The sequence below is a fragment of the Argiope bruennichi genome, chromosome X1, assembly GCF_947563725.1.
Source record: "Argiope bruennichi chromosome X1, qqArgBrue1.1, whole genome shotgun sequence".
Lineage (NCBI taxonomy): Eukaryota > Metazoa > Arthropoda > Arachnida > Araneae > Araneidae > Argiope > Argiope bruennichi.
This window is the reverse complement of record NC_079162.1, coordinates 58,474,228-58,499,079: the sequence shown is the minus strand read 5'-3', so window position 1 is coordinate 58,499,079 and position 24,852 is coordinate 58,474,228. Positions and strand designations below refer to the sequence as shown.

Here is a 24,852-nt window from a genome sequence, read left to right as displayed (position 1 = left end):
TAGATTTGTTATGGAATAAATTCAAATTTTGGACCAACTACCTGTGCATTCAACAGATTAACAGCTGCTCTATACTCCTTATGTGGTTCCAACTCGTTCCGTGAAGTTGGAACACAATTCTGTAACTATTTTAGTTTAAATTATTAATGAGTTTTTAATGAAAATAGTAAAAGTACCTATTCTTTATCACCGCTTAAGTAGTTTTTATAAGTATTTACGTATTCAGAAATTAATTTATTATTTTAACAATGATATATGAATGAATTTCATTAATTAACAATGATTGAATAGCTAAATTTGGATTAATCAGGTATTTGTATTTATTTATTTAACAATTTTAGTATTTATACACACAATACATAAAATTTTTATAGTTATCAAACAGTGTATTCTTTCTGTTACGAATAATTCTTATATGGCTTTTATTTTTATACATTTTACCTTTTCTTGCGAAAAATTATATTGAAAACTTTCAGTTTACGAATTTATCTTTCTCTCTTTCTAGGATAAATTATGCTTCAAACCGACGAAATCTTTTTGCTTTTTAATATCATCCATGCATGCAACCTGGAAGATTTTTCAATTTTGTTTCTGTTTTATCTTATACATTAGCTTTCTTTTCCCGGCTCAAAAGTTAATTTTCTCGCTTCTGTTGACTAACAAAAAAATAATGGATTTTAATGGAAAAGCTGTCTTTTATCTTTTATTAATCTTTCAAAAGCTTTAAAGTCGAAGAGGTTGTGGGAATTTTTGAATAAATATTCGATTAATTCATATGTATTCTGAAAATAAATTGAATTCTTTTGATCGTTTGGACGTGAGCAAATGTTTGAGCTTCTGTTGTATTTGTTTTACTACTTTATTTATCCTATTAATTTTGTGCGGTGAATTGATGTCTTAATAAATAAATAAAAAAGTGTTTTCAGCTTTATTCATGAGGGAAATAAAATTAAAATTTAATTTAATTTGACGGTGACTGTTTAATATCCTTGGTATCTACACAATGCGATATGAAATGGAAAAAAAAACTGTATTTAATTGTAATAAATTACACAATTACTATATATTTATTATATAATGAAATTTCTCTTAGAAGCTTATGTTTTGCATTAGAATCTATGTTAATCGTAGATTTTCTTGGACTTTTTATTTTTTTACTTTAGAAAAAAACTGACTGGCATATTGCCTTACGCTGTATTGCGACGTTATATCCTTTTGTTTCTTACAAGATGTACAGCGGATTCCAAAATTAGATTGACGTGACGCACATGGCATTGGTACTTCTACAGATTTGCATTATTAAGCTCACTTTGTTGCTTTGCTTTTCGATGCTTCATGAAAATGTAAATATGTACACATCCCTTACATCTAAATTTATAGTTTTTTTCCTGAAGGCCGGATAGGTTTGGTGTGTTATCGAGTTTTATTCTTTGTAAGCATACATTCCTTCAAAATAAATGACGGGGAATGCAAAATTTAAATAATATTAATAAAATAAGTATGAAAGAAAAAAAATATTGCATAGATGAATTAACGATGGCTAATATTTTTAAATCTATTTACGACGTCAAGGCAGATATTTACTATAAAATTTAGTAATATTGCGCATAAATAATATCTTAATAATAAATTTTTTTTATAATTTTTATTTCAAGCATCTGTTTTGGGTATTAGCAGGATGTGGGATAAAGAAGATATAATATTTCTTTGTGATGATATCAATTTTAAAATCGTTACTTCACATAGTTTAAAAAAAACAGACTCAGATTAAAAATTCTTCATTTAACTAAACTAATCTTCCTACTAAATTAACAGTTAAAATTCTAATCAGAATTAAATTCTAATCCTCAAATCCCTTCCTCCTTGACGATGCTATATAGTGTGATTTTCAAAGTATTCCCAAAGTTCACTGCTCAGCAATTAACGAGCAATTATTTATCTTTGAAAGTCCCATGAACTTGGAGAATTTCTAATCGAGATTACCTTTAATTGGAATCGTTTCGACGAAATCAAGTACTAAGAGAGTGAAAGTGGGGTGGGGTGAATGTTACCCCCCCCTCCCCAGTTTCCCTTTCTCAAACATTATCCTGACTTGCACTGGTTTTTAATTCTGACTTCTCGTTTGATTTTAAACTCATTATATTTTGATATTTTAATGGTTTATTTTTTGATTTTGATGACGAGCATAATGACTTCTAACGTTTGTTTTTAATCAAACGTTATTTGAATAGACTAATGAACTCGCTCCTTTAAGGGAATTGAAGCTTTCTCCGTAGGTTTAACTGGTTTATTTTTGTTATTCCATCTTTATATATCAGATACATTATATTAATAATTATATGTTCACACATTAACTTAAAAATTTACGCATTGTTAATAATAAAATGTAATTCCCAAATGCAGATATTATCTCGTTAATATTCCTACTGTCTACATTCAGTTACTGGCTGTCAAGTCTGAACTACGTTTCCTAAGAAGCTTTAGTTTTACCCGTATTAAAGTTCGCATTTTTAGTTTTTGATTCAGAAATTCTATTTCAGTTTGTCGAAGTGGAGTTATTTATTTTATGATGTCCAATTATTTAACTTCCCTTTTTTTAAGTGATGATTAAAATAACCACCTATTTACTATTTCATTAGCATAAATAAGCACTGTGACAATAAATACTTTGGTGTTTATTGTCACAGTGATTTTAAAATAATTGACTAAATATTTGAAAAGTTAGGTTGTGTTTAAAATATGTTTAATTCTGAAACATATGCTTGGTCAAACCTGATTTGGAAGAAAACAATAAACGTAATTTTTTGTTATGTCGCGTGAGTTCTGAAAAGGGGTAGCAACGGTATTCCTAAATTAAGTTTTAATGAATGAAATTAATTGTTCGAAGTTGGATTCAAAACCTCGTAATTCCAAATTCCCATGAAAAAGCGAATTGGATTTTAATAGATAAAAAGAATCATGAAATACCATTTTAAAATCCTCATAAGTCAGTTCATTGAATGAGTGCTCCTAATAGACATTTTAACACTTTGACTGTTGTGGGTGTCACCGGTGACCGGTGGGCCCATATAAATTACATTGTAAAAAATTCAGTGCGGCAATCAATGTGTTAATAACCATTATTAGTAATCTTAACATACACTTTAAATAGTTATTAGTGTCTTATGAAAAAAATTCCATTTTTCAGCTTACATGGTTTCTATACCTAGCCGAAGGTATATGTAAATGTATGCAATTCTTTAATATGCCACGTGAATTCTAGCGGAAGTCAGCAACAACTTACTTTAGGAAGGACAAGTAGGACATAGGGGCTCACAGCCAAGGTTAAATTTTAAATCATTGCATTTAATTGCGCAATAAGATGAAAGTAAAGTATTCTACTATGGCCCTTCGGCGGTCGTTCATAATACGTGCTGCATTTGTTGCTCTTTTTGACCCTCCACCCCACTCCCCCGCTTCTAGTTGTATTACTCTCATCTTCAGAATGATTTTGCTCCTCATAGTAAAGTAAGACTGGATTTCCCATGATTCCTTCTACAGGAAATTCGGTTACGATAATTGATCAAGAGAGTTGCAACGATGTTCCGTCACAAATCTTTTAACAAAATTAAAGTGTATTTTAAGCGTATTTGTAATATGGTTTCGAGAGGAACACATGTGCCGAAAAAGCTTTGAATCGTCATGACATTGTCGACAATAATCAAACCGCTTTTGATTTTGCGAAGTAAGAAAAGGGGGTATGTGCGCGAGACTTTTCGTTTCTATTTTTTCCCCCTCATTCTAATGATTTGTTAAAAAAAATATTTAATTGGTAAAAATATTTTCTAAATGTTTCATATAATATCATTTATATTTGTTTAATTTGTTGCTTCAGGTTTAGCAATTTATATGTATTTTATCTTCAGTATGTTAAGTTTTTTTTCTTCTTTCTTTTACGTTTATCTTCTTTTTGTAAGTGGTAAATAAAATATCCCCCTATTGCACATTTTCCCGTAATAATGTCAAAATCATTCATAAACTGTCGTTTGAAAATTTTAATGTGCGCGCATGTTTGCATTGTATGTAACCAGTGCAAATATACTGTACTTAAATATTCGCTAGGAAATCCGCTTATTATAGATACCATTCACATGAGAAAATAGCACTTAACTAATGTCACTTTTCAAATGGTTCTGTTAAATGATATTTCAATTTATTTAATCTTTCTTTGACAAAATTATTTAAAAGTATTCGCATTATAAAACAGAGTGGGAAAAGAACGTGCAGTTGTAAATTTGTTCTGTAAAATTTAATTACAAAAATACATGTTCACCTTAGGGCACATGTTAAACTTCCGCATAAAGAAGTAAAAAAATCATTGTGTCTGTTAATGGAATAGTATATGCCTTTTATTCTTTATAGTTTTTTTTAGAAACGCTATTTTTGTGAGTCGTATAATAACGAAGTATATCATGTGTTGTATTTACTGGTATTTCATTCTAGGGTTGATTTTTAGCATTTCATTTTTAAATCGTGCAGTTCATTTTTTTATTAATTTGAAAATTTTTCTGTGAACAAAATATTTTTGCCCTTTTTATATAAAATTTAGAATTTTAAATGGAGGTTTTATTCAACAGTTAGAACAATTATTTCTGAATTTACGCCAACAATTTCTTAATGGCGTTAATAGTTTAAAATTGTCGGAAGAAACAAAACATTTTGAGATCATGAATTTTTATCTATCCTACTTAATATGCGCCCTATTTAATCATTGCTAGAAAGAAAATGACGTCATATATTAAAATAGTTGGTCTAGTGCATAAAATTATCTCAAGTACTGCTAACTATAAATAAGTTTTTGCTGGTATTAAAAAAAAAATTCATTGCCCTCCCTTCTTTCCTGATTTAAAGCATGTGACACCCTAACTGGCTGCTAGAACTTCTTTTAAAGAACCTAAAATTAAAAAGATCGATTCCGGTTGTCATGGCAACGTGATGCCCCGCCTTTCTCGGAAACGCCCGTCATTTAAAAATCGATGTCTCCACGCGAATTCTCCTTTGTCCCACCCTCAAACATCCATTCTCTTCGAATAGACCTCCTCTGTTTGTTTTGAATGGTTTTTCAGATTTTCCCTCAAATTCCAGCACGCGCAGCTCTGGTGGAACTAAGTGAAAGTTACTGCAGTCTTGAAATGAATGTTTTTAAGTCTCAAACTGTGGAAGCGAGTAACTAGAGGAAAATAATGAAATTTAAAAGAAAAAATCTAGTTATTGAAATACAAACACGAAACATTCTATAAAAAAAGAGTAGTAATGAAATGCCATTGTTAAAATTATGTATGAGTAATATTCACTATAGCTTCCTCTGTCTAGTGATTTCACAAAAATCATTGGAAAGAAGAGTAACTGAAACTTCATAGTTACATCGCGAAGTATTGAAGAAAAGTTGCGTGAATGAGTATTTAAATATTTATGGCGTCATTTATGACTAATCTCGCCAAGAAAAATGGCTAAAATATAAGACTGAGAATCACTGATTTAAGCACCTATTTGTGCTATAAAAAATCTTTAAAAAAAACAAAAAAACCTTGAACTATTTTTGATTAAAACTTAAATGAATGGTTGAAGTATTATGAGACAAAGGATTGCTGTTTTTTAACACTTAAATACCAAGAATAATTTCAAATTTCCGATTCCAGACATCAATTTCATTAAATCATAATAGGATTCATTCATATTTCGATGTCCTGAGCAAGATCATAAAAGTATGAGTTATCTTGATATTCAATGTGCTAAGCTTTAAGATTATTTGCGCTTTAAATATTCAACAAATTAATTTTTTTTGTATCGTAATTGCTATTATTAGGAAAATTTATCTTCTTAATTATATTCAAATATACTTTAGATAGTAATATTTAATAGCAAATAAATATTTTTTATATTTTCTGCCTATTAACTGAACATTGGAAACATCATATTAAAACATGTTCCATAACTAGGCTAAATCAGTTACTGGTGTCTGTCTTATATATATGTGATAAATTATTTTTAAACAGAACACGATAATTCATTCCTTTATTTTATATACATTCATATCTGGCATACTGATTTTTTTTTTTTTTTTTGATGAAATATGAATTTACCATTTAATCCCAAATGCAGTTTTAAACCAGATCTCTTTTCATTTTGAAACTCTTAAAATTAACGCTGCTGGCATTTTCTAGGTATATTATTGTGTATGATATTGGTTCTTTCACTCCCGATTGCCAAGAACAGCACAAATTTATAGACTAAAAATGACAAACACTATAAATGTGTAAAGCGAAAATACTACGGAGTCATTAGCTAATTGTTTATGTCAACTCATAGCCAGATCTCATTCATGATCTCTTGCTTTTTTGAATTGATTAGAGGATTAGCAGGCTGTTTTCAGGTTTTCCGCATTATAAAGGATTTCTGATTTAATTCTTTAATTTGAAAAACATTTGATGTTTATGCGCATGCGTTCGTTTTAAAAATAAATTATATTCCTCATTATGAAGCTGTTGTCAATATGCCTGAATAAAGGAATTATATGAAAATAGGTTCGATTATATTATGCTTGTTTGCAGAAATTCTATTTTTAAAATTCCGAATCGCCCATAAAGAAGAGAAGGAATCCAATTTCTTTTTTTTAAACAAATATTCATCTTTGATAACTGATATTGTTTTGTAATGGCCGAAAAAATCCGTTATGTATATCTGTTGACTTATTTTCATCAAATCCCGTTATTTCAAAAAATACAACCTAAGTTTATAATGCATTTTTCTTTTTACCAATTCATAAACTTTACAGACAGAAACCGGTCATAAAAGATTTATTTGACATTATTACATAAGTCGAAACTATGGGTTAGAAATATCGTACTTGAACTAACTGCAAGTTAAATTTCTTTTAACAAAAATGACTAGATCGCTGAAAAATAATCATTAAAAATACTACTTGTAAATTAGAAATACTTTATCACAAATGGGTTAGGATTTTTTTCGTTTTAAAAAATTCCTTGGCGGAATTTCGCATGTATGTGTGTTGTTTTATAGTCACAGTATTTTCGGTATTTCAGTATTGCAACATCAATTTTTTCCATCTTTCAACTTGTTTAATTTAAAAATCTATTTATTCGTCCTTCAATTTGTTTAATTTGAAAACTTTATTTATCCAATTTTCAATGTGTTTAATTTAAAAATCTCATTTATTAATATTTCAATTATCCATTTAAGAATGTGTTTAATTTGAATGTTTCATTTATCTATATTTCAAATAATTTAATTTAAAAATTTCAAATTGCGCAGTTATAACTCACTAACGGTCGAATTTACAGCACATTAAGAATCATGGGAGCTGTAATACGAAACGACTTTCCAGTATAGCCATCTATTTGTACAAATTCAGAATTATATGAAATCGCTATTTTATTGCTGGTATTAAAATTCTTTGAAATTTAGAGCTTTGATCTTAAGATGCATTGTTTGAGATTTTCCCAGTATTTCGTACTATTGAAAGGTGAAACGATTTAACAATTTGATACCAACATGAAATAGTATATACGAAAAAAATAAGCTTCTAAAACACCCTTTCTTGTTATAAAATATTATACAGCAAAAATCCTTTAAAAAATAAAATTTTAAAAGGAAAGAAATTTAAGCATTTAACGTTTTCTAAAAGGAATGTAATTAGAATACTGCATAGTAGAACTGAATAGATATTGGAGCATTTATTTTATTTTATTTATTTAATCTAGTTTTTAAAAGTATCTCAGATTTCACACTAATACATTTATATTTTTAAACGCCTTTAGTTTAAACTGGAATTGTATGAAAAAGCTGTCATTTTGTTTTAAATCTTTTAATGTCTTATTCGAATTTCGTTCGAAATTAAAGATACGTTTGAATTATTTTTTTTTATTCCTTTATACGGACAAATATTCAAAAATAATATTTTAAAAAAGAGTTTGCGTTTGAGTTGCTCTGTCAATATTAGATAATTTTGCTGCTAATAATCCAAACATTCATTCGATTTTTAGAACTTGATTTTGGATTTATCTTATCTGAATTTCTTACTTCGTTTTTCCTTTTGAAAATCAGAATTTTCATATTAAAGTAATTAGTTTTATTTCAGATTGGTTTTGAATTTATGTAGTTACTTGAGATTTTGTACTCAATTTATAATAATAGTTGATGTAAATCAACAATTTTATTCTTTTATCTTTCATAACTAGCGATTTGCATGGTTCAGCAATTTTCATTTAAAATTATTTTATTTGATAGTATAATGTAGAATAAATTATATAAATATTTTACATTTTTCACGACTGGGTTTTTTTTTTTTTTTTTTTTTTTTTTTGCCAATATTGTTGGCATTCAGACTAATCGCCATACTTTTTAGCTTTATAATTTCTTAATAATAGGCATCGAGTTGCATACTGATTCTGATAATTTCATAAATGGCCGTCGTCAGAATATTTAGTATGGAGATCTTTGGCTAATTACTTTAAAGTCTTCATCCTATAACTGTACTTAAAAAAGATTAGTGACAACCTATGCTTATTGCCTGAGATTTTTAAGTTTTCTTTAAAAAATTCGAAAAGTGTCTAGACTTTTTAATTATTGTAAAAAAGAAAAGAAATGTAAATGTAACAAACTCCATTAATGTTATTGAATATGTGCACAATTTTGTTTTTCGACTAGAGATGACGTTCATTCTATGTTTGAAACTGAGCTCCTATAAATGTTTAAATAAAATATATGGAATAGAATAAAATGCGCGTTACTTGCAAAAAGTATTTGACAATATAAAAAATTCTTTTGAGCTTTTATACTTAATGAAAGACGCTATCTTTTGCATCTTTGCATTATCTTTTCAACCTGTTAATGAAAGACATTATCTTTTATATCTTTACATTATCTTTTCAATCTTTTATAGGTGGTACTTTGGAAAGATAAAAAGGATAGAAGCAGAAAAGAAGCTTCTGCTTGCAGAAAATGACCACGGAGCGTTTCTTATTAGAGATAGTGAAAGTCGGCGGAACGACTTTTCTCTTTCAGGTACTTAATTTTATCGTCATATTTTGTATTCTTTCCGTATTAAACATGATGTGTAACACTCTGCGAAAAAAATTATCAGCTTGCTGATAGAGCAGGTGCTGAGATGTAATTATATGGCTCAGAGAAACATTATTGTAAATATACACAAGGGTTATAAAGTTTGTATAGTGCTGAACAATATTAGTTAAAATTCACCTTCAATTACAAAAAAAAAAAAAAAAAAATGGCGGATTTGGGTATTTTGCGATCCTAAGCAGTACACTGTTTTGATGAATTGATCAATTTAATTTCCAATTTCAACACATTTTTAGCATGTTAATGATGTGTTTAGAGTTAATTTTTTTTTATTAGCTTTGAGAATATGTATTCGTATTATATTTTTTTATTATGACTCCAGTTTGCTCGCATCTGCATTTATTTTCAATACTAAATGAATCAGGCGTTCGTTTTAGTGAATAATCTAGCTACTAAGTAAAACATATAGAAACCTGTCCAATTATATGTGATAAAATGTTAATATTATCCTAATATTTTATTTTTTATAGAATTTTTATGTTTTATTAACTTAATTCATTTTCCTAGTTGCCAAGTAAATATTTAATCGCTCCGTTTGCGGTACCCTCTCAACGTTGTGGCCTTATTAATCCTCCACTGATTACAAATATATTGTACAGGTTTTTATTCAAACCAAAACAATCGATAGGAAATTATCGATTTCTCATTAAAAACATATGACAATGCAGTAAAAAATAATTTAATGTCAAATCTTGTGAAAGTTGACACTGCTACAAATAAAGCCTTCTAACTGATCCTCCAGTTTCCATGGAAAAAACAAATCGCCAGATAAGTGGTAAAATCCTTGCCGTGACAATTTAGCGGCCTCCAAAAAGAAAGAAAGAAAACTTAAGCCTTTCGTGACCGGCACTTAGTTTTCCGGCAGTATCTAAAAAGCTATGTAATGGTTTGTTAATCTAGTAATGATGGAGGACGACAAATGGTGTGCTTAAAAAAAAACTTTTTTCTTGGTTTTAAAACTTATCCGGGGCCAGTATTTCTGTATGTTCCGGCACATGTTCGGAAAAAGTTTGTGAAGAAGAGCTTCAGTTTTGACTGGATGTTTCCGTCACACCTGCTCTTGATGACAATAAAATGATGAAATATATTTTAGGAAAAGGAAAAGATAATGGTGAAGAGAGCGAGAATGATGACATGTAAACGAAGGAAGTTTTCTTTGGAAAAAGATAAAGATGAAGGATACGAGATTTCCTTTATATATATCAAGATATGTTAAGCCATGCAATCGCAGGGTATTATGAAGCTTCATTGCATACATTAAGCGTATTTGTTACTGTTTGGACTACCTTGTTGGCAGGCACATTGGAAATTATGTCATCACAAAATAAAATTCATATCTCTCATGTGATAATATATTTATTAATTTTAAAATATTTTTATCTTGTTTTTCTGAAAAGAATAAATATTAAATAATGAAAAAATTAATTCTTTCCCTCAGGACGATTTTTGATTCCCTCAGGACGATGTCCTATAAGGACCAGATAGGAGAGATTCTGTTGTTTTTGCATTCTGATCAGTAGTAATAAAAAAAATTTCATTAGCTGCAAGTAGTTTAAAGTAGCCAATTTTGTGTTATGATCAGTTTTATTTCAACTGTATTTTGTAAGAAATGGAATGCCCTAAAATGACCAGACAAGAGAGATTTTTTTTTAAGTTTATTTTTTATGCTTACAGTAAAGGATGGAGACACTGTGAAACATTATCGCATTCGGCAGCTAGATGAAGGTGGTTTCTTTATTGCTCGAAGAACAACTTTTCGTACTCTGCAAGAGCTTGTGGAACATTACAGCAAAGATGCTGATGGTCTATGTGTTAACCTTAAAAAACCTTGTGTTCAGGTATTTATCATATACTTTTTTTCTTTATATTATACATCACGGCAATCTCCCATCATGATTTAAATTTCAAACGTTTTATTTTATTTACTATTTTATTTTCGTTTTTGTTTAATTAATAATTTTGTGTAATAAAATGTTTTGAAATGAAACTCGGAGTTAGTAATTTTCCTTTTTTTTTTTTTTTTTTTTTTTTTTTTTTTCATATATATATATATGAACAGTCATTTCTTGATCCTGTAAGTAATATGAATAAAACTTGTTAATTTTAATATTCTATCTAGAATTGTTTTCCTCTTGTAATGTATTTGTCAAAATAGTTATAATTATTTCTCTATTTATTTTGTATCTATTAAATTACTTCCTGTTTTTATATGGACAACTATAGAGAACAACCATCGGTTTAGGAATTTTTATACTGTATAGAATCGTTCGTTTCGTTCGGAAATCCTTTTTAATAAAATCATACTAGTTTTTATTATAAAAATTTCGTATTCCATAAACAAAATTTATATCATTTACTTTAATGGAGTAAAAATCTGTAAACTTCATTTTTCCTTAGAGAAATCTTTGTAACATCTTATTAATTTTAAATTAAAGACACTTTTGTTTTCCATAGTGCTGTATTAGTCTGTATAGTCCTGACACAAAAATATATTTTCTCCAGAATATAAAATAGAATATGCTGGTCTACCTTCTTTTCTAAGAATTAACACACTGAATTATTTTTATTTTATGTCAGAGTGGTCAAGGGAATTTCTTTCACTTACTTATAAGCATATTTTAAAATCATTTTGGTATTTTATATCTAGCTTAAACTTCTGCTAGCAGTTAATAAAATAGTTTATATGATAATATGGTTTTTAAAAAATCCGGTTTTTAATTAATATAGACAAATTTAATAGGTGGATAATTGCTACTTTTGTGTACTTGATGTTTTAGTGATCTTGTTACTATTATTATTTTAATTAAGGTTGAAAAACCAACTACTGGTGGACTGTCACACAATACCAGGGACCAATGGGAAATTGACAGGAGTTCACTTAAATTTGTCCGTAAACTTGGCCAAGGTCAGTTTGGTGAAGTTTGGGAAGGTCTGTGGAATAATACTACTCCAGTTGCCATAAAAACACTTAAAACAGGTATTTTATATCATTTTAGTACTTTTCCTTATTTAAGTAAAAAAAGACTTCAGTGCATGCAAGAACATTGCTATCGAACTGTGAATATTGAGTTGTATATAATGAATTGCAGCTATTGAATTTTCTATATAATTTGGCCAATTAGTCAAAATTATCGGAAATAAATCAGCAACACTGAAATTTTACTCAAACATTTGTTTCTTTCACTGTAATAAGATAATGAATGATATTTCACATTATTTGCCAAAGGAGAAAAGTAAAATATGTCATTGAATTTACTCACCACAATTATATTTTAATTGTTCCAATCCACACTAAAAAATCCTGCTGTTATTTCGAAAAATGAAATCTCTACTAATGCACTTCACATTTTTTTGAAATGGAAGTGAGAGAATAATTTGTAATCATGATAACTCATTTGCTAGTTAATTTATGTTGTGTGAAGTAAGCATTATCAACGATAAAGGGAAGCTGATATCTTTCTTTTATAATCACTTTATTTGAGTGATTTATCCTTATTATTGTGTAAATTTTTTATTTGCGAGCTTTCTTGCTATTTCATGTGTGTATAATTTTTATTTTGATGTAGAGTAAGAAAACAGTGAACACCCTTTTTTGATGGACTCAAAGACATAAAATAAATCAAAATGGCATGATGCTCTTTCTTGATATTGTAACGCAGTTATTTCAGTCCTTTCTTGATATGGCATAGTGTATCTTGAAATACAGTTAAAATGTATACTTTTACAGTCAATTAATAACCCCCCCTTTTAATATGCTGATATGTGGTTGTGCATTTAAGTATGCCAGTTTAGAAAGTTTTTTAAATCCTTATTTGCACATGGTATTAAATTAACTTAGCTGTAAAAATTATAGGAGATTCAATGTATGAAAATATATGCATTTTATTCATATTTAGTAGTTTGATTTAATTTGCAGACTCTGATCTTAAATTATATTTAAACTGGTGTTTCTTTTCAAGGCACAATGGACCCCAAAGACTTCCTTGCTGAAGCACAGATAATGAAAAAATTACGTCATCCCAAATTAGTGCAATTGTATGCTGTTTGTACATTAGAAGAGCCCATATATATTATTACTGAATTGATGAAAAATGGAAGCTTGCTTGAATTTTTGCAAGGTAAGTTAAGAAAAATATTTATTCATAGGATCTTGTTGTTATTTTTATAAATTGTTTCTTCATATGTATCTTGAATTAAATTGAATATTCATTGATTTTTAAAGTAATGTTTTTTATTGATTTGCAGGTCGAGGCAGATCTTTGAAATTGCCACAACTAATTGATATGTCTGCTCAGATTGCTGCTGGCATGGCATATCTTGAGTCACAAAATTATATACATAGAGATCTTGCAGCTAGGAATATTCTAGTTGGTGAGAGCAACATTGTGAAAATTGCTGACTTTGGTTTGGCTAGGTTGATTAAAGTAAGTGTTAAATATTTTTATTTGTGATGCAGTTGTGTTGATTTTGCTGTAAATTGCAGAATTTTATTTTGAATTTCACATGGATATAAATTTTTATTAATAGAGTCCTTGAAATATGCTTTTTTTGTATTTGAAAATTTTCCTCCATAATTTTTTCTACGTCTTTATTGCATCATAAAACCTCATGCTAATTTTGTCAAGGTTTTTATAGTATCAAGGTCTTGAATCCTCTGTTATGCCTATTTTAATTACAATTTCCATGTTTGTTTTTTCAGTTATCTCACATTTTGAAAGCCACCTAATGGTCCTATAAAAACATATTTACCTAATCTTTCACTATTCATTTAATTACTTTTATTGTATATTGAAATAATTGTTTTAGGACACCCACAGAATTTGAATAATGCATGATTTATTTCATAAAGTAAAAGCTTTTCTTCCAACTTTATTTTTATATTGGAAACCGTCTGGTAACCTTTTCAATTAATAAAAACTGTCTTAAAGTGAATTGCAAATTACAAGGAAATCTCATGCTTTTTTATTTAGATGGTTTTACTTTCATGGTTCATCCGAATAATTGAGTTTTCAAAAGAGAAATAGAGCTATGTTTAATTATATGTGCTATCAATGATTTTATATGCATGCAACTCTCCTTTGTCTTGTTTACCCCGCTTTTGTTTTATCTGAATGGAATTTTAATATTAAATAACTATTTACTGTTGAAATACTTGACCATAAATATTATATCGATAATTTTATCATACTGCTTTATTTAAAGAACAAAAAATCAGTACCATTTAAGCCATAAACTTGCTTAGATATTCTGTTTAAATTAAGAATGTTATTTGTATGCAAGAAGAACATAGGGAATTTTGGCTAGTAGAGGATTTAAGTAGTAGTTCCTAATGCACCATACGGTATTATTCATCTAAAGAGGAAGTAATGGATCAATTTTTAATCAAAAAATTATAGCTGTTACTTAACTTTTGTTTTTAAAAAGTTTGCTAACTAAATCTGCTTCTGTTCCGTAATGAGATTAAACAACAGAAGCTGTAGTAGAAATCCTTAAAATAAAGCAAGTAAAAACAGCAACTGAAGCTCATGCAACTACACAGTCTGCTATAAAATTATATATTTTTAATTTTGATGGAGAAAGCCTTCAGAAGTGGGTAGAAATGTGGAGAATTATCAAAATATAAAAGCAAAAATATCTTAAAACCTGTTATATTAAAAACCAATGTCTGTATTATTATTTTTTTAATCCTATTTCAAAATTGCCATAAAAGTTTTAGATATCTCTTAGCTTTCTCTCCTTTGAGATCCTGAAATTAATTTTTGACTCAATATACAAATAAAATTGTTTTTTTTTTTTTTTTTTTTTTTTTTTTTAATACACTGCAAATGGGCATGAAGTTTATATTTCTAATTATTCTCGCAAAGTACAACTGTATACATAACAACTTCCTTCTTATCCGTGTCCAAACTTCAAAGTTTATCAAGATTTTAATATAAAATTTAGCTTCAAAAATTAGGAATTTTCTGCTTTCCTAAAGCTTTTCCTTTCAGCCAGTTGAAAAGCCTCTTTTTTTTTTAATTGGGAAAACTCTTATATTATGTTTATTGTTTTAAAAATCATAGAGAGTAGGCAGGAAGCTCAGAAATCCTTCAGTAATAATTTTGATGGGTAGTAGTTGTTGAAATTTTGAGCTAAGGCTGAAGCAGAAAGTATATGAATTATCCTGTACACATTCTTTAATAGAATGATTATTTATTTTGGACTAATTTAAAAATACCTTTATAATTGAACTGAAAGTTAAAACTTGATAAGAAAACCCAAAAATTAGGAAAAGCATAGCAGTCAGACCGAGCAAATGTTGCAACATTTAGAAAACAGTTTACACAAAATTTATTATTAGTAGAAAAAGCTTGAAGTTTAATTATAATGTGTAAAACAAACAGGAATGAAAGTGAAAAAAAAAAATGAATTCAACATGCTGACAATCAAGTGTCACCTTTGGACAGGGATTCAAACCAAGGATTTTTTCTGTGTGTGTAGGGGGGGGGGATTAGGGTCCAAAAATTAATCAGTTGTGACCCGAAAATCCCTAGAAAATATGGCTTCAGAAAAAGAGGAAAAATACACATAACACAAAAATAGAAAAACCAAAAGTAAAAATAAAATCACAAAAAATGAAAATATTCAAACACTGAAAATTTAAAAAGAAACAGCACCAATCAAATATATTGTAAAATACCAAAAATAAAATAAATTAAAATGCCAAATATCAAAATTTAATAAACATCCATAGTTTAGAGAATTTAACAAACAGTTTTAAAGAACATAGAACATGGTATTGTTAAAAGAAACTGATTAAAATGTTATCCATATCATATCTTCTGAGAAAGAATTGACTTATTCAGGACCTCCCTAATTTGCTTTATATTGAAAATTGAAGTACTGTAAATCTGTTTTACCTTCATACTAAAGTTTATGTGGAAAATATTAATTGTGTATAACTTTAACTTCAATCAAATAATTTATTTTTACAATTTATAACAACATTGTAGTGGTTGTTTTCTCTCCAATGATTAGAATTTTTCATTGGTTAGTAGTTATTTTGCATATTCAGAACAATTTAATTATCATTGCAGATATATTTCATGCAAGCACTGTTTCGAAAATAAGATATTTTTGACATTAGTTCAATAGTTTTTTGATTAATATTTAAGTTTTTTGCTTTAATTCGTGTCTAACAACTTATTTAATTCCAATGAAATTTTATTTCATTGCAGGAAGATGAATATGAAGCTAGAGTCGGTGCGAGGTTTCCTATAAAGTGGACAGCTCCAGAAGCTGCTAACTACAGCAAATTTTCTATCAAATCAGATGTTTGGTCTTTTGGCATTCTTCTTACAGAGCTTGTGACATATGGCAGAATACCATATCCAGGTAAACTTGCGAATTCACTTAACCATGTTTTTCTGTGATATTTATCGAAAATTATAATTCTTCCGAAATAATAATAACTGTTTGAAAGTATTTCATTTTCTTAAATCTGAAGAAATGTTTTATAACTGATGCAAATTTTCTTATCTGTAGGTATGACAAATGCTGAAGTGTTGCATCAAGTTGAGCATGGCTACAGAATGCCATGTCCGCCTGGATGCCCACCTGCTCTATATGAGATAATGTTGGAATGTTGGCATAAAGATCCCATGAAACGACCAACATTTGAAACCTTACAGTGGAAATTAGAAGACTTCTTCACCATGGAAGGATCGGAGTATAAAGAAGCTTCCTTGGCCTACTGACAACTACCTCCACGCCCTAGATATGAATGGGGTGTGCAGCAGCTTGGTAGGAATATATTGATTCCTCACTATGATCTCAATGGATAAAGATTCTTCTGTGCTTAAAAAAATATGATCACTGCAAGTAACTGAAGAATGCTGTTACCTAATGGTACAGTATAGACAGATTATTATTATTGTTTACAATGGGCAAGTTAAGTTGCTTTAAAATGTGAAAAGATGACTTAAGCAACTTACTCAACATTTGTATTGAATGTATCCTAGAGAATCCAACCAAGCATGTGTGAAGTAGTTGATACGTTTGTAAATTATTGAAATTAATGTAATATATCAGATTTTTCTAACCTCATTTTATTTATTGAATTATGTCAGACTTCCCATTCCTTTAGTATTATAGTGACTGTCATACAGAACTTATTTCAAGGAAGAGAAAACTCTTAAAAATAAAATTGTTCATTTTTATCTGTGATTGTATAGTTATGTGATTGTGCTAATTCTGCCTAACTACTTTTAGTGAAATGTCTTAAATGTATTCAATTAGAATTGCTGCTAGAATAACTTGTCATTGTCATTGGCAAGATAAGTGATAATTTAACTGTCATGCATTTCCTATACATGCAATTAACTATAGGCATCTCATTCTGATGAGATATTTTCTGAGCTGAGCCACTCATGCCAACACTGAATTTTGATACCAGTATCATAAATGCATTTTTTCTTGCAAATGATAAATATGTACAATTTTCAGATTCTCATGTATAGTAAAATATTAGATAATCATGTTCTTGATATATTAGCTGTTTTGTAAAACTCATGGGTCGTACTTGTTTATGTGTGATTAAATCATTTGTCTCGCAGCTACTTAAATGTTCCGTGAGGTCAAAGCGGTAATTTTACAGGGGCCATGTCATCAACAATATTGCCTTATGATTAAAACCTAGATGCTGTGCATATCGCAATACTGCTGTGCCTCTTGATGGAAGATACTTTTTTAATACAAATACTGTACACAAAAATTAAGTTTTTAAATTTACATATGTCATTGCCATATTAATGCCAAGTAATTTTTTTATCTGATTTCTAACTATTTTTACAGTTTTCAGTCAATAGATTTAATTTATTCTCCTGTATGATACAAGAAATGTTCGATAATAGGAATTCTCATATCTATGTCTGGTAGTTTTTTTGTCTGGGAAAGTTAAAATTTGTACATGTTTTGTGTTGCTAGCATGTGTCAGTACTAAAAGTTCGTAAACGAATTTTAAAATTTTTTATTCTAATAGTATATTTATTATATATATCCCTTTCCCAACTCCTTTTCTAATTTTAATCTTAATGTGTATCACACATGGAAATGTCTGAAAATAGCCTTCTTTTGTCTAATAGTCTATAGGTAGAACTAACCATTCTTGCCTTTTCATAATTTGTCTATTTTCATTCAATGTAAATTTGTATACTGTGAATTATTTTACATATTCTGCTAAAGTCAGTGAATGTATGTGTGTAAGATGTTTCAACTTAGAAACTGTAAAATTCAATTCATTTAAATTATTGTAAGCTATTTTATAGTTATGTAAGTTTTCTTCTGCTGTATTCAATCAGCATTTTGGGCAAAATTGCTAGAAAATTGTATTAATTCTGAATATTTGTAGAATTTTAACACAACATAGTGCTAATGTGATTGTTGTCATAATGCAGTGCTGAAGTTCAAAATGTCATTTTCTGAAAAACAGCGTTAATTTTTCTAATTTATTGCTTTTCTGTATCACTTTTAAGTAACCAGTGACTTTTCTTTCTGAGAAATAAAATTTTTACAAACGAAAACTGATTACTTGTGATTATTCCCATCAAGTTTGCATGAAACGGATTTGAACGTAATATATACTATAAAACGGATATGTTTTATAGTATATAATATTTTTTACTGTTTATTTTTATAAAAATATAAGCAACTGTTATACTATTTCAGTTTGAGTTGGAAAACTACAGATTTTTCATTCTGTTAAATTAGAAATCTCCCTTTTAGCACTAGTAGTTGACCATAAACACTTACAAATTTTTGATTGTTGAACTTCATTTTAAGATTTTAATTCACATTAATTTCTTTCTATATTTCATTGAAAGATTTAACGAATGCGATAATTTGGATGTGCTTTATCTTTAAATTATTTAGACCGTGCTATTTTGAAATTGTATGCAATTTGATGAAAGTGAAATATGATTCCTATTTTCATGAACGCAAAGAAACCATTAACCGAATTTTTTAATTAATATTTTCTATTTGAAGTCAAACTAACTACTATCTTAACGGGTTCGCGACCGGTCTCGCAATTACCTATTATAAGTGTTTAATAATATAGCATCTCTAGAATATTCAAAAATACAATAAATTTATTTCTATATTCTTGAGATATCATAGATTGAGGCATAAAATACTATTTCAGATTTGCACTATACACGTTGAACATTTTGATTGATTAACTATACTTGCGAAGTAGCGAAATCGGTTCAGTTATTGAGGCTGGAGATTCTGTCCTTTACTTATCTCAAAAATTGGATGCAGGTGACCATTAATGGTGTAACTAGGTGTTATAAACTTGCATATAAATTTAAAAAGTGACGAAGTCCGGCCAGTATTTTGGGCTGAAGAAATGATTGTTTGGTGGAAATAAATTTTGTACTTTTCTCTTTTGTGTTATAAAAGAACGTAAAACTTGGTAAGGATATAACCACTTAGCTATAGCTTTGTATTGCATTTGATCTTAAAACATCAAGAGTATAATGATCTTATGGCATAATATCTAAAGTTCAGAATTCATTGTCCCTTGAATTATTATTTATTAAGTCTGAATAAATATTTCTTTATACTGAACTCCTGTTAGTTCTGTTGGAAAGATTGGCTCTTTTTAAATTTATATCTTAGTTAATCTACATAAATTTAAAAAAATATAATTTGTTTTGTAAACTTTTTTGCTAAAGACATTTAATAAAATTATGCAAGTATGTAGCAATGCAAAAGGACGCAAGATATACTTATTGTTGAGAAATGCTATTGTTTGTTCTTTACCAAAAGTTTTTAATTGAAAAGAGTGTATTTCTGTATAGTAATATTCAATAAAAAATGATTTATTTCAGTAAATGACTATATTTTTTAAACTTATATTAATAGTAAGGATTATAGCTTCATTACTGAAAATTATAAATTTATGAGCTGACAAATTTATGAATGGAATATAAAGCAAAATTTAAAAATAAATGATGATATATATCAAGATATTCGAAGAACATTTTTGCCAACATTATCAAACCGTCCCAGCTGTTGAAATGCAAAAGCTGCATCATCTATATCATACACGGTTTCAATTATTGGAGAAATCTGTGAAATAAAAACTATATTAGTCCAAATATTTGACAAAGTATGCTAAAGATTTAAAATTTTGTATTCTAACATTGAGTAATGAAAAATAAAGAAAATGCAGAAATAGTTGTAATGAATGTCTAAATTTAAATGAAATTTTGGTTATTTAATTGTAAAAAGCCTTTGTAAAAGATATTTACTTTTCATTTACGTTTATTAAAAATCTTCTCTAAAAATTTAGTATCTGTAATGAGCAGGTTGAAACAATTGAGGATAAGGAATGATAAATCTTTTTAAAATCCTATTGAGTCAAGGTGAAATTTTTGCCGAGTTTATACAATTATTTAAGAATTTTATTTACACAATTTTGTTTTCAATGCAATATTTGTTGTGAATTATATTAATATCGCAATTCAAAATTTGCAGTTAGAAAATTTTGTGTGTGTATGTTGGAGTAAAAGGCATAACAGATGCATTTAGTTTATTCAATACAGCTCACAAATCTTCCTACAATTTCAATTTAAATGTAAATGAGGTAATGGCAAGTTATACTGAGCTTCATGTAATTGATATATTGGTATACTTTAATATAAACACATTGTCTCTTTAGCAAAATTGCCATTTCAAATTTTTGCATGAAAAATGCAATGCCTGGAGTTTATTACTTTATCAATAATTAATGAATTTTTGGACTTGAAAACAAATAAGGTACTAACATGAGTTTTCTAAATTGAATCAATACAATTTGAAACAAATTCTTCTCTGACAGAATGCCTTAAAAGAATTATATATGATATTTTTATCTATTGCTTGAAGATATCCTTTAATTAAACTCACACTATAGTTTTATGAATCAATAATTTGTCAATTTCAGAAATATTTAAATTTCTAAACCATCATACATCACTCATAAATCTATTTTCACCCTTCCCTCTTCATTTGTCCTCTCATGATTTATTTTTTTTACTGTTACATAATTAATATTTCTCATAAAGAGGTCTTTGAATAAATTAAATATAAATTATATGCTCATAAAATATTCTTACCTTTCCTTCTTCTACAAAAGCTGCAGTTTTCACCAAGTATTCTCTGTCATATGAAAAATTATCCCACCAGAAATTAGTAAGCATACCTTGTTTCAGCTGTAAAACACAATTTAAAAAGGCATTTTACTGTCAGAATACATCTTATATGATTTAATTCTAAATCTGTAGATCTCAGTTATTTCTCTCTCATTATTTAAAACCTATATTGCGTAGCGATTCTTATTTCTATCATAGCAATTTTTGTCTTTTTTTAATTGCTACCTTTATTTGGAATGAAGAACAGAAGTTTATGAGTATGAATATTTTAATTCAGTGATTACTATCTTTAATTAGTTCCTTTTTATGAAATTTAATTTCAAATTACATTTTTACATTATTTTTTCAACATTTGGAAATTTTGATGGGGAAAAAATTGCACAGTGTAGGGTTGATGTATTGACATGAATATAATCTGAATTTATGAATTAATGTGATCTTTAATATTCTTTATCTTTGGGAATAAAGCTGATACACACATAATTAGCTTTCAGGAATTTTGTCATTCGATATTATGATTTATTATCGAATCCTGCTGTCAGTATATTCCAGCAAATATTTGCTGAATTAGCATGTTGTTATTCTGAGCTCTGTTGATTCCTCAGACGATTCGTCGTAATTGTTGGTCTGATACATGATTAATTTTTCCCAGGAACTTTGAGATAGGAATGCTAGCCAACCGCAATAAAAGTCTGATATAGAATGTTAATAGAAAACATTTAATGCAAAAATCAATCAGTACACCACAGGATTCTCTTTGACCAATTTTCATAGATTTGAATTATATTTCCACATTCAATGTGTCTACAGAAATGAGAGTGTTTCTGACAATTATGTAATTGATTATCTCTTAGCACTAACTTTTCACATAACCAGGACCAAATCTCAAAACTAGTTGAATGGTGTGAAAACATTATAAAAATGAGATATCTTCTATAAGGATGATCCTGATTATAAATATTCTGAACGAAGTAAGACATCGTCATAGGTTAGATATGTCGTTATGTGTGACCATTAAATCTCGCAATATTCAGTGTGGGTCATTGGCTAGATTGTACATATTTAAAAAATATTGGTTTTTGAATAAGTAAGAATTAGCCTATGAACCATATCTTTATTTTCTTGCTTCAACACCATGTAAGAATGTGTATCCACTACAGAATTTAGGTTTCTTTGCCCTACTATTACCAGGAATCGGAGTAGAAAATTCACTTTAGTGATATAAAAGACAGAAAAGAGAGTGTGGGAGTTTGTCCAAACAATAGTGTGTTCTTGAATGAGCATCCCAATTCTGCAGAATTATTAAAATAAAAAACAAAATCTAGCTTCGTTTTTCGTTGAATGTCAAAAACAGAGGTTAATTTCTTTCTGTTGAAAAACTATTGAAAGTTTCAATTCAACACAATTATAAGTGTTCATTGTGAGCCTCTCTAGAAATACAAACGATATTGAAGCGGTATGATAATGCGCTCTAGACTTTTTTTCATCATGTCTGCTGTGACGCTTTGAAATGTTGCAGATAAGCGTGTCTTAAGTTAGTCAACATCAGTTGGCAGAGGTAGAACAAAATTATATTGTTTGATATTGCCCCCTCCCCCAAAAAATCAGCTATCAACATGCACATATATCTGCAACCTTTCATAGCTTCTCACCAGATATGCACTGAAAAAAGTGTAGACCGCATTATCTAACCGCCTCGCTATCTTTCGTGCTTTTGGAGGGGCTCATACTGAGCACTGGTGACTGCCTTTAATTTAAATTTTCATCTGTTATTTTTGATTTCCGATGAACAACAAGGTTTCTTTGTTATAGTTCTACAAAGTTGGGATATTGATTTATGAACGCCAATATTTATATGTTTTTGACTGAGATTTTACTGAAATATAGTACGCAAGCATTTCTTTTAGGAACAGGATTTTCAGATGATACAGTAGCTCATCATTGAAGTTGGCAATAGTTGAAATAATAAGCATTAATAAATTAAGGCATTGAGAAAAATTTGAATATATTTTTAGATCACAACAATGTTTGACAGTCTGAATAATTAAGAAATAACAATAATGTGTAATAATGATAAAATATTAATTGATTATAGTAGTGAATAAAGTAATCAAGTACCTTTTTTATCCAAGCCATGACCTGTAGCACCACAGCCAGACATGATCCCAACATCACATCGAACTTATCTGATAAGATAGGGGTTGTTGTGAATGTTATTACTTTACCACCAGGAGAGCTAATATCCACACATAGTTGATGTAGTATTGTTCCCGCTGCATTTAATATTATATCAAATCTGAAAAGATATACTTAGGATGATATAAATATCTTCAGTGATGTAATGATCTAAATAATTTTGTATAACATAATCATAACATAATTTTGTATAACGAATCAAAGTTTTGTTCTTTGTATTATGGCGGACGGGGAAAAAAAATCGAGTATTCATTTTAGATGCTTGTTTTCACCCAACTGATTCCAAAATTTGTCATAGAATTGTAAGCTGAGTGACAAAATCACATATCAAATTTCATTTATCTAAGTAGCTGTGTTTTTTGATGAAAGCAAGCATTTACATGCTTGTGAATGTACAAACAGACGTCAACCCATTGACGGTGTTCATTCAAATTCTGATACAGATCTACAATTTAGATGTTAAAACTGAGAACCAAATTTTATCCATGTAGCTCTTTACGGTTTATATTTACTGTGCTTATTTACACTCGGACAAAGAGACGAAGCAACATGTTAATAATATTTTTTTAACTTGCCTATCTGAGCCCCCCCCCTTCTCTCAGCACAGCTATCTAATTTGCCTAGTCGGAAATCTGTTACTGATCATCCTGAATTGACATTAGGGAAATATGAGCCCATAAATCGTTTAGTTTAGTTATATAGTAAGCGCCAAAATATACAGTAATAAAATGAGAAGATGAACAAAATTACATAGTACTGAAATGAAAAGCTGTACAAAATTATATTATTGTCATCTGTGAGTTTTATTTTCTTCAAAAGAAAGTAACATACATACATACTATTAGCGTGTAGATTTACCCCGGTATGCGTAATGTAAGTGTTTAAAGTGTGCACAGCCTCGCTGTAGACAGTTTTCATATCGTTCACGCAGATTCTCAAACATATCCAGAAATAAAGGTTGCTGCAGACTTTTGCAAAAAGAGATGATTTTCTAAGGTAATGCAGGCACAGTTCTTGGTGGATCTTCACAGTTGAACACATTCTCTACAAGTAGGCATCCCTTACCGTTGACACAGTACACCATGAAAACGGCAAAATTTCATAACAATAAACAGCATAACTGTGTTACTTTGGGCCGTCTTATTAAACTTCTCTTGGAATTGTTCTGCCATCTTTTTCAAACTCGGTCCACCTTCACGACCGCTTCCGTATGAACGGAAATAATGCTCGACTATAAATATTTTTCCCTCCGTCGAGATTCCAACAACTGCGCAACACAACTTCTTTTTCACTACTGTGAACACGTGTAGCTGGAGTTATGCCTCGTCAATAAACGCAACCA

The 24,852-nt window shown here is 28.9% G+C and overlaps 2 protein-coding genes across 3 annotated transcripts in view; one reads left to right on the top strand and one right to left on the bottom strand.

Annotated features, from left to right (window-relative positions):
- LOC129958273 (tyrosine-protein kinase Src42A-like) overlaps positions 1 to 18,788 on the top strand; it is a 71,745-nt gene extending 52,957 nt beyond the window's left edge. The window contains exons 2-8 of the mRNA XM_056070607.1: positions 8,942 to 9,063; positions 10,813 to 10,976; positions 11,947 to 12,115; positions 13,098 to 13,256; positions 13,384 to 13,562; positions 16,356 to 16,512; positions 16,663 to 18,788. Coding sequence (XP_055926582.1) covers positions 8,942 to 9,063; positions 10,813 to 10,976; positions 11,947 to 12,115; positions 13,098 to 13,256; positions 13,384 to 13,562; positions 16,356 to 16,512; positions 16,663 to 16,874 — 1,162 coding nt within the window. The 3' untranslated portion in view covers positions 16,875 to 18,788. The remainder of the gene's footprint in view (positions 1 to 8,941; positions 9,064 to 10,812; positions 10,977 to 11,946; positions 12,116 to 13,097; positions 13,257 to 13,383; positions 13,563 to 16,355; positions 16,513 to 16,662) is intronic.
- Positions 18,789 to 20,037: 1,249 nt separating this feature from the next.
- Positions 20,038 to 24,852, bottom strand: part of LOC129958274 (reticulon-4-interacting protein 1 homolog, mitochondrial-like) — a 111,007-nt gene continuing 106,192 nt past the window's right edge. The window contains exons 6-8 of one of the 2 annotated variants that reach the window (XM_056070609.1): positions 23,433 to 23,610; positions 21,279 to 21,374; positions 20,038 to 20,250 (exon numbers count right to left, since the gene is read on the bottom strand). In XM_056070609.1, coding sequence (XP_055926584.1) covers positions 20,143 to 20,250; positions 21,279 to 21,374; positions 23,433 to 23,610 — 382 coding nt within the window. In that variant the 3' untranslated portion in view covers positions 20,038 to 20,142. The remainder of the gene's footprint in view (positions 20,251 to 21,278; positions 21,375 to 23,432; positions 23,611 to 24,852) is intronic. The other variant, XM_056070608.1, reaches the window with a different exon arrangement.